Genomic DNA, 14,624 nt, shown 5'->3' with positions numbered 1-14,624 from the left:
ACAAAAGCTTACTGCAGCCAAGAGGCAGTGGGACAGGGAGCAGGGACGCGATCAACAGCTGAGGTCAGGCAGTGATCCCCGCCAGGTAAAGACTGAGGCAGAGCTCTGGACAGAGAAAGGCCTCTCTGAGGAGATGCTGAAGCAGAAACCTCAAGTGACATGAGGAAGCAAGCCATGCGAGTACTTAGGAACGCATGTGCCTGGGGAGTCTGAGAAACAGCAAGGATGCCTCTGTGACTGGTGCTCGGAAGCTGCGGCCAACAGCAGCAAGAAATGACGCGAGAGAGGCGGCCGATCCCAGCGGTGCCTTGTTGGCCATCACGATAGTGGCTTTTCGACCTTTACTCTAAGTGGAAATGCAAGCCACTGGAGGGTTTTAAATAGGCTTCTATTACTATCTACTCACTATTTACTAAGTCCTGCTACATGCCAGATACTATGCTAGGCTCTAGACAACTGTGAAAAAACACACTTCATCTATATTTTCTCTAAGCTCAGTCTGGTGTGGAAGATGTACAATAAAAGAAGTAATTACAATAAAAAATTTGGTTAAGTCCCATGATTAAAAACAAAAACAAAAACAAAAACAAAACCCAGAGATCTGAAAACCAGTAGAAATATCTCAATTCTTTTTCTAGCACATCTAATTTCTTATTCTAGAATACAGGAGTGGGTAGAGTCAGGTTGGGGGAGGAAGAAGTATTCTAGGCAGAGGGAACTGCTCCGCAGAACATCACTTGTTCGGGAAACTGGAAGGAAGTGAGGCTGACTAGGTGTACAATGGGAGTTGGGGCCGCAGAGACCGGCAGGCACCAGGTATTTCTAGACCACTGGTTTTCAAACAGCAGTCATGACATCAGTCTAGTAAGTTATAACCTGCAGTTTTTAATGTAATGGAATAAAATATATTGGAGTGTAGTGCACATAGTAAAGGCACATTTTGCTTTTTAAAAAAAAAAAACTTCTGTTTAGGGATGTGGATATATACGTGTTTTAGGTCACAGTATAAAAGATATTTTTTACTATGGTCATGGTCAAAATGTTTGAAAGTCAGTGTCCCTGCCACATAAAGGAGTGAACTTTAGCCTAGAGGCAAACCATTTTGGAGACAAACCACTGAGAAGTTTAAGCTGGAAAATGGTATGATCAGATCTGTGTGTGTGTGTGTGTGTTGTTTTTATATGTTGTTTTAGAAAGATTCCTCATGCAGCACGTGGAGGATGGATCAGGGAGGGACAAGACTGGAGCCAGAAACCCATTAGTTGGCTCTTTTTCATGTAGGCAAGAACCACTACAGAACTGCTAGAGGAAAGGAGGGCTGAATGGACGGGATTTGGTAACTGATCAGCTGTGAATATGGTGAGAGAGGAGGAGGAATCAGGCTAGTTCCTACCTTGCTCCGATGGTGACGTACGCCACTCACTGGGCTAGGCAACCAAGGATAGGGACAGGGAGTTAAAGTCAGTTTTGAAATGTTTCTATTGATGTTAATTCAAGACGTAAAAGTGATTTGATCAGCAGCAATGGGTTAGGTCGCCCTTCATCCCAGAGGAGAGGTCTGGGCCAGAGAGCTGAGTGTTAATAGGGGACGAACGTGACAGTCCTCACCGAAGCCACAGCAGTTGACATGGCTCAGAAAGACGGTATAAAGAAGAAAAGACTTAAAGGATGAACAGAGAAAAGGAAATCTGACAGAGATGACTGAGAAGGTGCATCCACAGATAGGAGGAAAACAAGAGAATGTGGTGTCTGAGAAGCAGTGAGAAAAAAGTGTTTCAAAAAGTAGGGAGTGACTCAAGGATAAGAAAACACAACCTGATTTAAAAATGGGCCAAACACTTGGACAGACAAGTCACCAAAGAAGATGGACAGATGGTAAATATGAAAAGATGCTCATCATACATCATCAGGGAACTGCAAATTAAAATCACAAGCAACCACTACGCATCTGTCCATTAGCAGGGCAAACCTCCGGAGCATGGACAGTACACCATGCTGCCCAGGATGCGGAGCCAAGGGGACGCTCGCTCACCGCTGGTAGGAAGGCAAAGTGCGGCAGCCACCTTGGAAGACAGCTTGGCGGTTTCTTACAAAACTAAACCTACTCTTCCATTCAATCCAGCAATCACACTTCCTCCTATTTGCCCAAAGGAGTTGAAAGCTTAGATCCACACCAAAACCCGCACACAAAGTTTACAGCAGTTTTATTCATCGCTGCCCAAACGTGGAAGCAACCACAATGTCTGGCGAGCAAATGGATAAATAGGGTAAATCCACACAATGGAATGCTACTCAGCGTTAAAAAGAAATGAGCGACCAAGCCCCAAAAGCCAGAGAGGAACCCTATGTACATATTACTGAATGAAAGAAGACCACATACCGTGGGATTCCAACTACTATATATGACATTCTAGAAAAGGCAAAACTAGGGAGACAGTAAAATGATCAGTGGCTACCAGAGGTTGGGGGAAGGGGTCAACAGGTGCAGAGGATTTTTCGGGCAGTGAAATTGCTCTGTATGAAAGTATAATGGTGGATACATGTCATCATATATTTGTGCAAATCCACAGAATGGACACCATGCTAACGGCAACTACGGAATTTGGATGATAATCTGATGTAGTGTCGATGCAGGACGCAGGATGCTTGGCTGTAACAAATACGCTACGTTGGTGGACACCGATCGTGGGGAGGCTACGAGTGAGGGGACGTGGGTATATGGGGACTGGCTGCACTTTCTGTCCACTTTTGCTGTGAACCTAAAACTGCCCTAAAAAATAAAGTTTATTTTTAAAAAAGGGTCAGTGCTAAGTACTGCTGGGCAGTCATGAAGATAAGGACCGAGGACCCCCAGCGGATGATGACAAGGATCACTGATGACTGGCCAGAGCGAGCTGCTGGACCCCATCTCTGCTGCCTTTTATAGTAAAATTGGGGATGGCTGTGCCTATTTCTTTTCGCCATTTCCCCTCCATTCCTTTTCTGTCGTGGCCACACAAATTAGGTTTGTGCTCCTGCCCCTCCACTGAAACCGTCTTCCGATGCCGTCACTGATCTCCACCTTCCCGAATCCAAAGCTCCCGCTCATCTTCTCTCACCTGTCAGCAGCACCTGGCAGAGTTCCTCATTCTCTCCTCCTTGAAACATTTTCTTCCTTGTTTTCTAGGACGACAGCCCCTCTGGCTTACCTCGCTGGTGATTCCCGTGCCGATCTCTCCTCATCTTCCTGATCTCTGACCATTAGTGTGGTCTGGACATGAACCCCTGGACCCCTTCTCTATAATCACTGCCTATAAAGCGATCCCATGTCAGAGCTGTAAATATTATCTATACACCGATGATTCACAAATGTACATCCCTGGCCCACAACTCTCAGCTAAGCTACAGCCCTATATTCAACTGCCTACACCAGATCTCAGCGTAGAGGTATAATGCGCATCTCAAACTAAATGATCTAAAACATCTCTCCGAAACTAAGTATTCTTCCTTAGTCGTCCCGGTCTCAGTCAGCAGTAAATCTATCCTTCCAATTGCTCAAGCCAACACCCCTGGAGTTACCTTTAGTGACTCTTTCTCTCACATCAAATTCAACATAAATGCTGTTGGAACCAGACTGCCTAGGTTCGAATTCTAGTTTAGCCACTTCGTAGCTGTGTTATCTTGGGGAAAATTGCTGACCACGTCCTGGCTTCAGTTTTATCACTGTAACATGGGGGTGATAGACTTACATATCTCACAGGGTTGTTGTAATAACAAAATGAGTCAATGTTTTTAAACTGCTCTGAATGGTGCCTGCCACACAGTATGGAGTATCTCTTCAATCTGACCACTTCTTACCATCTCCACCTCCACACCCAGTCTGGGAACGAGCCACCAGTATCTCTCATTTGGATGATTGCAAAAGTCTCCCTTCCTTTAGCACCTAACCCTTTTAACCAGCAGAGCAGCCAAAGTGGTTTAAAAAAAAAAAAATCGCAGTCACATGCTTTTGACTTTTTTTGTGTGTTTGAAAATTTTGATAATAAAAGTTAGGGAAAAAACCAAAGTCAGATTGCATCATTCTTCTGTCAAAACCCTCTGATCCTTTGCATTTAGCTCAAAGTAAAAACTCAGGTCTTTCCATTGACTAGGCCCTAAAAGCAAGTTCTCTCTCACCTCTCTGACCTCATCTCTCTTGTCCCTGTCACTCCTTTCAAGCACAGAGGCCCCTGGCCTGTTCCTTAAACACTCCAGCACACTCCCTCCCAGGGGGCCTCTGCCCTGGCTGCCCCCCCAGCAGGAAAGCTCAGCCTCAGGCCACACGGCTCATTCCCTCACCTTCCTTACGTCTGTGCTGAAACGTCACTTTCTCAGTGAAGGGGGTTCCCTGGTCGTACCTTTTCAAATAACCTCCCACCCACCAGCCCTGACCCCCTTCTCTACTTTATTTTTCTCACAGCACTTATCATTATCAGACACGCTATTAAACCATTAAAGCTAAGGAGACTGAAAGTGAAATCTAGAAAAAGTTTCCCCTATTTACTCTAAAAGGCACTTCCCATGTGCTTATACCGTGTTGCCAACACGGGCCATACACTCTGTATGTCGTTCCTTAAACTGAAAACACATTTAGGTAAAACGAATGAGACTGCTTACTGCACAGTCTCTGAGCTGTTCCTATCTCATGTGCACAGAAATGGTGATGAAATACTGTAGGTTCTGGGTATCTGGCGTCTGGAGTGTTACATCTTTCCAAGAGCTACTTACTCTACTGCCCACTCATTTGAAAAACACTTTTTTATTTGAGTCTGGGGGGATACAGGTCACGGAAGTAGGAAATGTGGCAGCAGCGAGACTGAGACGCAAAGTCCGCTCCATCCTTGGCATTCACTGCCACATTTCGGCGGGGCCCCAGTAGATGGAAATACTATCATGAAAAAGAGCGGGACAGGGGTGAAACAGGAATATTTACTGCCTTGCAACTATGTGATGGGCCTAACGACTCTTTCCACAGACTATTTAATTTAGTCTTCAGAGTAACGCCCTCACAAAACTGCCAGCCACTTACGGGGGAGGGAACCAAAGCTCACACAGACTTCGCCATCAGCCGCACAACACGAGTAGCTATAGGCAGAGCTTAGCGCCGACCTCAGGCCACCTGGGGGGCCACCGGACGCCACAGCCCGTACACCGTGTTCCTGGAGTACTCCTGCTTCCGGAGGCGCCGGTTCAGCAAACTGGAGCTAAGAAGGTTGTTAAGTGGGTCGTTTATACTCTGTCACCCAATTCCTGCGAGAACTCAGCATCTGTGAACCCCATCACTGCTATGTGCTGGTAACTCCCTTACCTGTGGACATAAAAAACGGGATGCGGAACTTTCCACTCAACACCCGGGCCCGCAGATTCTGCAGTGTGCTCCCATCAAATGGCAGGGCGCCACACACAAGCACATAGAGGACGACTCCAAGGCTCTGCATCCCAAACAGAGAGTACATACAATTAATCGCATCAGAGGAAACAAAAGAGGCCATTATAGTATGTGTATGAAGATGATGGTGAGTCATGCACAAGATAATGGGACTAACTTTTTCTTCTTTCTTTGTGAGAAATAATATGGGGCATTGTCAAGGCTGATCGTCTTTAGGGTAGTTAACATTCTTCTTTGCTTCCAGACATTAATTTTGGGTAACATATCTAGAATTTCTCTCGGCACTCATCCTCGAGGGAGAAGGCAAGTGGCAACAACAGAAAGAATCTCTGTTCTTGGCAAGGGCACCCATCCAAGCTTGCTCTTGGGCTTTTTTTTTTTTTTTTTTTTTTTGCAGCTGCAAAAGGGGAAGTTTGAAATCTGTGGCTCGGTCTCTAAGACAAGAGCTGGAGGGAAGACTCTGCACAAGGAACTGGGAATTCAAAGCACAGGGGTCAAGGTGTCGATTCGTGTGCAGCATTCAATGTCCCCCAGGGTGACGGCGCTGTTCCCAGGGAAGGAGAACCACCAGCCCGGGGGCTGAGAGAAGACAGTACATACCCAGATGTCCACTTTGGGCCCGTCGTACTCCTTTCCCTCAAAGAGCTCAGGTGCAGCGTAGGGAGGGCTGCCGCACCAGGTCTTCAGCAGCTGCCCAGGAGTGAACAGGTTACTGAAGCCAAAATCTAGAAAGACAAACGGACATACCTCACGTTACTAGCTTCTAGTCACTGAACAAAGGCTCTGGAGCATTACATTTGAGCATCCAATGTGAAGAGAGACCATTTAGAAATTCTCCAACCAGCCACTGGAACATAACATAATAGTGAAAGGGAGATACAGATGAGCTGGAATGCCAAAGACCCCTGGTTAACTGAAGTACACGTGACGGGTTTATGTCAGCAGAACCAACACTGTTCCCTGCAGAAAGCCACACTGAGGGAGCCAAGCGTGCCTGTTGCTTTCAGACCATAGGTGACACTGGATAGTGACTGATGTTAAGGCCACACCAGAATCACTAACTACCTGAAAGCCTGCTCACCTGGACCCAGACTTTCCCTATTATTTTTACTTCTTAGGACAAACACATTTCCGACCACTAGAGACACATGGACTTGAAAATTTAGGTAAAGTGACATTATTATCATTAAGGTGGCTTATTCGAAAGGAAGAATAGGCAACTTATTTACACACTGAAACAGGAATATTTACAATTTAACTCCAAGTCCCTTTGTGCTTCAGCTTCCCCCCTACTTTTCTTCCCCTCCCGCTGTTTTAGGAGAGAGTAGATGAGAGACAGGAGAGGTGTGGTGTGGAGAGGAAGGCTCAGAACATGAGCAAAGATGGCAGGCCAAAGGACAGAGAGTTGCTGACTTCTGAATACTTTCATGTATGTAAGTATTTACGGGAATAACTCGTCTGGAAGCCAGCCGACTCCCTCCTGCCCCAGGCCTACCACATTCCCTGCGGTGACAGTGCCTGAAAAGGCTAGGCGCCTCCTTACCCTCCCCTCCCTAGTGTTACTGCCCTGGACAACTCGGTCTCCGTTTGCTGTTTGCTTTACTCCTTTCTCCTTCTATACCATGTGTGTTCTTGTAAGGCCTGTGCTGATTTTGTCTCTCTCCTTGCTCTAAGGCTGACTCTTCTGGTCCCAGAGCTTCTGTTATCATTTGTTTGGTAATAATTCTCCAAGTTTCTATCTCTGGTCTTGGTACCACTCTTAAATTCCTGAACTTCTAATACTTACCTGGGGAGAAAGAGCTCAAACTCGCCATCTTCCGAAAACGAATCTGTTCTACTGCTCATGTTCCCATTAATGTTCGTTAATGGAATTACCATCCCAGCTATTGGGAGCACTGGAGTCTCCCTTCTCCCCCTCATTTCCCATTCCCAACTGGTAATAAAACTTTTCCTGCTTCTACCCCGTGTGTCCTGAATCTATTTCCTTCCTTCTATTTCCATTCCTACCAGCTCAGCTCATATTTGTGTTCTCTCCGACCGAGATCACACACGGCTCACTACCTCCAATTCATTTCCCTCTAGGCCATCCATTCCTAGCGTGGGGACAGTCACGCAAATCATGTTGTGTCAACTCCTCGCTCAAAAACACGGGGGGCTCCCATCTGCTCACAGAACAGTCTAGCCCTCTGAGCCTTGTCCTTCAAGCTCCTCCATGGCCCAGCCCCACCCACCTTTCCAACTTCCCCCAGCCCTTCTAGCATTGCTAGACTACTCTGCATTTACGTTCCTTCCTTCGGCTACTTCCTCTCTGTGCCATGTCTTTTCCTTTCTTTTTTTTTTTTTTTTTTTAAAGATTTTATTTATTTATTTGACAGAGAGAGAGAGCAAGCACAAGCAGGGGGAGTGGCAGGCAGAGGGAGAGGGAGAAGCAGGGCAAGGAGCCTGATGTGGGGCTCGATCCCAGGATCCCGGGATCATGTCCTGAGCCGAAGGCAGACGCTTAACCGACTGAGCCACCCAGGCGCCCCGGCTTTTCCTTTCTTTGCCACATTTGAAAGATCACTCATTTCCAAGGCCCAGTCAAATATTACTTCCTGTATGAAGCCTTAACTGATTTCCACCACAAAAGACTATGTCAATGGCTTCCTCCTCTGTGCTTCCGTAGCCCTTCGTTATACCTCTATACCCCAACGACTCTGCCTTATCTTATCCTTAGTTGTATAATGTGCTTATGCCCTCCACTAGCGGGGAGAATACAGCTGGACTCACCCGTTTCCACACAGCGCTTTCATACACAGCAGGGACTCAAGAAAGGGTCACTGAATGAAATGGCAATAAAATCACTAGGCCAAGCCTCCCGTCCCTTTCTGGCTCCTGGAGCCTTCTCATCCTTACAACGGCAGCCGGCCAACCCCTAGCGCCTCCACGTCCTAGCTCTCAGCCCACAGTTCTAAAATTAACGTCATGATCACAGGGGCTTAGAGGTCAGGGCCATCATTAGAAACACTTACAGCTACTTCTATAAGAAATCGAATATTCTCTTTCATCAGTGGGAAATAAATGCCTCTTCTGCTAAGTCTTCCTGGATCTCCTACAAGAAATATCCTCTACCTTCTCTGTACTCCCCTATTACTCTGTATTTCTCCCTTATTTTGGTTATTTCCACATATACACATCCTATCCTTTTAGCTCCTGAAAAACATACACTCTCTCTAGTTCCTTAAGAATACCTTATTCATCTCCGACTCTCTCAAATTATATTGGATATAATAGTGTTTAAACACAACAGGTACTTACTAAATGTCAACTATGAATGCAACTGCATTTAAAGCTCTACCAACTAACCTACAACTTTTGAAACCCAATAGCTTTAATTTACTAAAGTCTGCATGCGCTGAAGCCTGCTAAGATTTTTCTTCCGAGAGTGAAGATAGGTTGTTAAAAATCCTAACAAATGAGATTCAGCAAAGCAGATGTCTTTGGGAATTTTCTAGAAAGAGGACACTTAATTGTTTTGTTTTGTTTTAACTGGCTTGCACACCTCTTCATCAGGTCCTTTCCATGGGTGGCCTTCCTCTGCTCCACAGGGAAGAGGCGTGCAGATGGCATTTGTAGGAACGTATGCACTCTGACATTAGTGGGACTGCTTAGCAAAGTCCAGAAGACAGAATCATGGAGTTTTTTGTATTTTGAATGGAGAACACAAGAGGCCAAGCAATTAATTAAAAGCAGTAGGTTTAAAATTTTCCTAATAAGCAGCTTAAAATATATAGGACATTTCTCATTTTGAACTATGGATGCTCTATCTACAATTACCAACCTTTTAACCTGTTTACTCTGCTGGGGAGGGGAAGGCACAAACTTAATGGCCATCAGCGTGTTTATTCTATCTACCAAACAGGAAATCTTTACTAAGGAAACAATCTCAAAGGGAACCACCTTCAGTGGGGGCTATGAGCTTAGATTGCTATGAGGCGCTGATATGAGAACTGAGCATGCAAGAATGAACGATATGATCGGGGCCTGACAACCACAGGGATCCACATCTGGGGAAGCATCTGCTTCGACAGCATGTTACAACCAGAGGGCTGGCTTCAGTAGCTAGACTGATGACCAACAGCAAGATTTCAGTAAGATTCAACAACCGCCCCCCCATCTGCTTGCCCTTGTTTCCTATTACACACCAAGCAAAAATCCTCTAGTCTTGCAAACCTGTCAAGGGGTCTCCCGTAACCACTCCACATGCTGTTCCCACTCCTAACTGCACATTTAAGCAAAATCCACCTCTCCTTGCCTGCTATGACACTTTATTTTTTTCCCATTAAAGCCAGCTTCCTCCAATGAACGATCCTGGGTTATCCCAATTCACTCTTCAATGTACCAAACCTAACAGAATATGACCCACCCTCCCTCTTCAATCCACGTATTACTGTAAATTCACAGCTTCACCAAAAGCAGACTGCTGCCGCATCCTCCCTGCTAGCCTCCTCACAAGTCTTTCACGCGCGTCTGCAGGATGCTGTGTGGCTTGTAAGTTACAGCTCTGGCTAGCCCACTGTCCATTCACCGATAACGTAACTTATTTCCTGAAAATTTAAGTTACTGATGTGGGAGAAACCTCAAGTTATTAACATACTAGATCTGGGGCGCCTGGGTGGCTCAGTTGGTTAAGCGACTGCCTTCAGCTCAGGTCATGATCCTGAAGTCCCGGGATCGAGTCCCGCATCGGGCTCCCTGCTCGGCAGGGAGTCTGCTTCTCCCTCTGACCCTCCTCCCTCTCATGCTCTCTGTCTCTCATTCTCTCTCTCGCAAATAAGTAAAACCTTAAAAAAAAAAAAAAAAAAAAAACATACTAGATCTGGAACTCATTTTGAAAGTTTAGTTCCTTCTAATCTACACTCCAGGGACTGAATAACTAGATTGGGAAGAATACCTCCTCTTTATTCTCTTAGCTGCTTACCTTTGAGGGGCATTTTGCTACACATTTTAAGAAGACTGGAAGGAAAAAATGAAAGCAGTTGAAACTCAAACCAGCCTATTCTGGGTTCTGTTGGTAGTTTTGGGAGGTAAGTCCCCTCTGCTCGGTTGTTGTGGAGGAGAGGCATGGGGCAGGTGGGGACACTCTCTCACCCTTGCTCCACACATGGCTTGTTTTTACTCAGATTTTTGTTCTCTGGCCTTATTGAGATAAATGTCATATTCCATAAAATTCACCCACTTAGATGTACTGTTCAGTGGCTTTTAATATTTTCATAGAGTTGTACAACCATTACCTCAACCAATTTTAGAGCATTTTCATCACCCTAAAAAGAAACCCTATACCCATCAGCAGTCAGTCCCCATTTCTCCCCCAACTCTCCCACCAATGAGCCCAGCCCCAGGCCATCACAAATCAACTTTCTGTCTCTATGGATTTGCTTATTCTGGACACTTCCTATAAAAGGGATCATACACTATGTGGACTTTGTGTCTGGCTTCTGTTCCTTAGCATAATGCCTTCAAGGCTCATCCATGTTTTAGCATCTATCCATCAGTACTTTGTTCCTTTCTTTACCACTGACTAATATTCAGTGGTAAAGTATGGTTATACTACATTTTATTTATCCACTTACCAGTAGATGGACATTTAGGTTATTTCCACTTTTCAGTACTATGAATAATGCTGCTATGAGCATCCTTGTATGTTTTTTGTGGGTGTATCTTTTCATTTCTTAGGGTATACACACACACACATACACACACACATATAAACTTACACCCTAAGGATATACATGTATCTATCTGTATCTATATATCTATATCTACCCTTAGACATATACATATATATCTATATATATCATATGGTATGGTAACTCCATGTTTAAATTTTTGAGGATTTAACCAAACTTTTATCCAAAGTGGCTGCCACATTTTACATTCCTACCAACAACGTACAAGTGTTCCAGTTTCTCCACATCCTTGCCAATACTTATTACTGCCATTTTCTTTTTAATTATAGCCATCCTAGGCTATATGGTATGTGGGGGTATGTGGTATCTCACTGCAATTTTGGTTTGCATTTTCCTGTTGGCTAATAATGATGAGCATTGTTTCATGTGCTTACTGATCACTGGTATATCTTCTTTGGACAAATGTCTATCCAAGTCCTTTGCCCATTGTTAAATTGGGTTGTCTTTTTATTATTGAGTTTTAAGAGTTCTTTATATTCTCTGGATACAAGTCCATTGACATGATTTGCATATTTTCTCCCATTCTACGGAATTTTCTTCCACTCTCTTGATGGTGTCCTTTGATGCACAAAAGTTTTTAATTTGGATGAAGTCCAATTTATCTAGCTTTTTCTAAGGCCACTTATGCTTTTGGTGTCATAGCGAAGAAATCACTGCCTGACCCAAGGTCGCGAAGATTCATCCCTGTGTTTTCTTCTACAAATGGTTATTTTTTTTTTTTAAGATTTTATTTATTTATTTGAGAGAGAGAGAATGAGAGAGAGCACATGAGAGGGGGGAGGGTCAGAGGGAGAAGCAGGCTCCCGATGCGGGACTCGATCCAGGGACTCCAGGATCATGACCTGAGCCGAAGGCAGTCGCTTAACCGACTGAGCCACCCAGGCGCCCTAGAAATGGTTATTTTTAGTAATGCAATGAGCACCAGTGAATCTACTACCCAAATAAAAAACTATTATCTTGATAATTACTTACGTCGAATCACAAGCCTCCCATCCCATCCTCTTGTCCTCTCAGAATCACTGATTTTCATCCTGTCAGTACATCAGAATCCCCAGTGCAGTTTTAGAAATGTTGAGTGACCCACAAACCTCGCCTCAGCCCTACTGGATCTCCTGGACAGAATTTAGACATATGAATATAAACAAACAAAACGTGACTCTTTCTGAAGAAGTTTGAGGACCACTCCCACTGGCAATAAGGAGTCACTGGAACTTCTAGAGCTGGCAGGTGATGCAGTAAAATTAACCTGAAAGCAAGACTAGCTAGACGTGAGGTGAAGAGGAAGGCTTGTGATAAAGCAGAAGTAATGAAAATGAGAAAGACAATTCAAAGACTACTTTGAAAAAAGACTGGATGGTACTTGAGGACAGACTGAACACATGAGATAAAAAGGAGGGGAAAGTAGAGAGTATGACCGTGCACGTCTGGGTAGTCTGGGTACACGAAAGTCTAGACAGTAGTAGTTGGTTTGGGAAGAAAAATATATATATTTTTTTGTTCTATCCTGAGTTAAAGGAGGTGAGAAAAATTCAAATTGAGATGTTCCGAGGACCTGAGTCATAGTATTGAATGGATAAGAATTTTTTGAAAGAATAAGTGCAAAAAAGGGGATGGCTGGGATAAGGCTTAGAACACACCCCTAAGTACTTCCTACTTTATGGGTACAGGAAGAGAAAGAGGATGCAGCCAAAAGCAGAGAGAAAGATCATTACAATGAGGAAGCGGGGACAGGAGAAAAGCATGTCAAAGAAGGAAAAGGCGGTCCGTAGCGACATATGATGCCACCCAAGTAGTTTGCGACCTGCATCTGGGGGAAAACTATGGTGACATAATTACTCGAGATTAGAAATGGGGTCATTTCCCCTCAGAATTTCTATCTGTCAGTTTGTCCTAATGCAAGGCTAAGTTGTACGGACATAATCCAGATTCATTCTGAATCACCCACACGTCATACTTTGAGAGCATAAGGTATTTCTTACCAAGTCTCATGACAACTAATAAATAAAAGTTCTCGACTATCAGGAAATTCATTCAGGGTACCTAGAAAGGAGCCACCTGGCCATGCAGCCAAGTGGCATGACCCCGGAGAGAGCCTGGTATCTGGAAGACCTAGAACCAGACCAGCCTGGTCTCTCTCAGAGCAGCACTTTTCCCATTTATGTGGTACTCTCAATTATACAGAATAAAGCAAGGAGACATTTTGTAAAGGACACTCTGCCAAGTGCTGTGTGACAGTGCCATGTATTTATTACCTCATCAAGATGAGCATTATTTTTGTTTTATGTCTGGGAAAGTGAGGTTTCTACACTGATCTCAGCAAAGTGAGGTTTATTAAAGTAACATGCCGAAATTTGAAGTTTTAAAAAAAAATTCCTAAGAACAAGGCCGAGCCCATAATGCCAGCCTGGATGCCCTCAAAGCCCACACCCACACTGTGTTTTCAGCATTTTATGTATGTTTACATTGAGGCAAATGGGACATCCCTTAACTACTTTTGCACAACTTCCAAATGCCTTAGTTATTACATTCTGTTTTTCATTTTATTCTTCACTCTCAACCCTTTGCTCTGCTTATGTAATTCCCAAAGTCATATTGTGCTTGAGGCATACTGCAGGTTTCTTTAAAAATAGTACTTTGGAAAGAATTGTAAGCACTATATATCACTGAGAAAAGGCCGAATTTTTCAATACATGGCATGGGAACAGCTGGTTTTCCATGTGGAAAAAAAAATTAAATAGGACACCTTCCTCACACTATATCCTCAAATCAATTCCAGGTGGATCACAGACTCAATGCAAAAGGTAAAACTACTAAATTTTTATAAAATAATAAAAGTGAATATCTTTAATGCCTCAGGGGATGGAAGGATTTCTTAAACAAGAAACAAAAAGCACTAATCATAAAGGAAAAAGTGGTAAATTTGGTTACATGAAAATTATACTGAAATATCTATTCACTGAAAGATGTTTAAAAAGAGTAAAATGAGAGGGGCGCCTGGGTGGCTCAGTCGGTTGAGCGTCTCACTCTTGGTTTTGGCTCAGGTCATGATCTCAGGGTCCTGGGTTTGAGCCCCGTATCAGGCTCCACACTTGGCATGGAGTCTGCTTGAAATTCTCTCTCCCTCTCCCCCTGCCCCTTTTCCTGCCCGCGTGCTCACTCTCTCTAAAATAAGTAAACAAATAAAATCTTAAAAAAGAGTGAAATGAGAAACCACAAAATGAAAGAACACATTTATAACACATACAACAAAAGACTCACATCCTTACTAGTGAAACAAAAACTCCTATAAATCAGTAAGAAAGACAACCCACCAGAAAAAATGGGCAAAAGATTTATTTAAGCACACTTCACAAAAAAGGCAAAAAGATGGGGGAGAGAGTTCAGCCTTGTTGTTAGAGAGGAAAATAAAAACACTAAAACCAGGGGCGCCTGGGTGGCTCAGTTGGTTAAGCAACTGCCTTCGGCTCAGGTCATGATCCTGGAGTCCC

At 44.1% G+C, this 14,624-nt stretch overlaps 1 protein-coding gene across 7 annotated transcripts in view; it reads right to left on the bottom strand.

Moving 5' to 3' along the window:
• The window catches only part of SIK3 (SIK family kinase 3), a 237,451-nt gene that overhangs the window by 43,452 nt on the left and 179,375 nt on the right, over positions 1–14,624 (bottom strand). For all 7 annotated transcript variants that reach the window (XM_036104473.2, XM_036104476.2, XM_036104475.2 and 4 more), the window contains 2 exons: positions 6,008–6,132; positions 5,327–5,450 (listed from right to left, as the gene is read on the bottom strand). In XM_036104473.2, coding sequence (XP_035960366.1) covers positions 5,327–5,450; positions 6,008–6,132 — 249 coding nt within the window. The remainder of the gene's footprint in view (positions 1–5,326; positions 5,451–6,007; positions 6,133–14,624) is intronic.

Source organism: Halichoerus grypus, chromosome 11 (genome assembly GCF_964656455.1).
Source record: "Halichoerus grypus chromosome 11, mHalGry1.hap1.1, whole genome shotgun sequence".
In the NCBI taxonomy this organism is placed as follows: Eukaryota; Metazoa; Chordata; class Mammalia; order Carnivora; family Phocidae; genus Halichoerus; species Halichoerus grypus.
The sequence above is the reverse complement of the archived record's forward strand: the minus strand, read 5'-3'. Positions and strand labels throughout refer to the sequence as shown.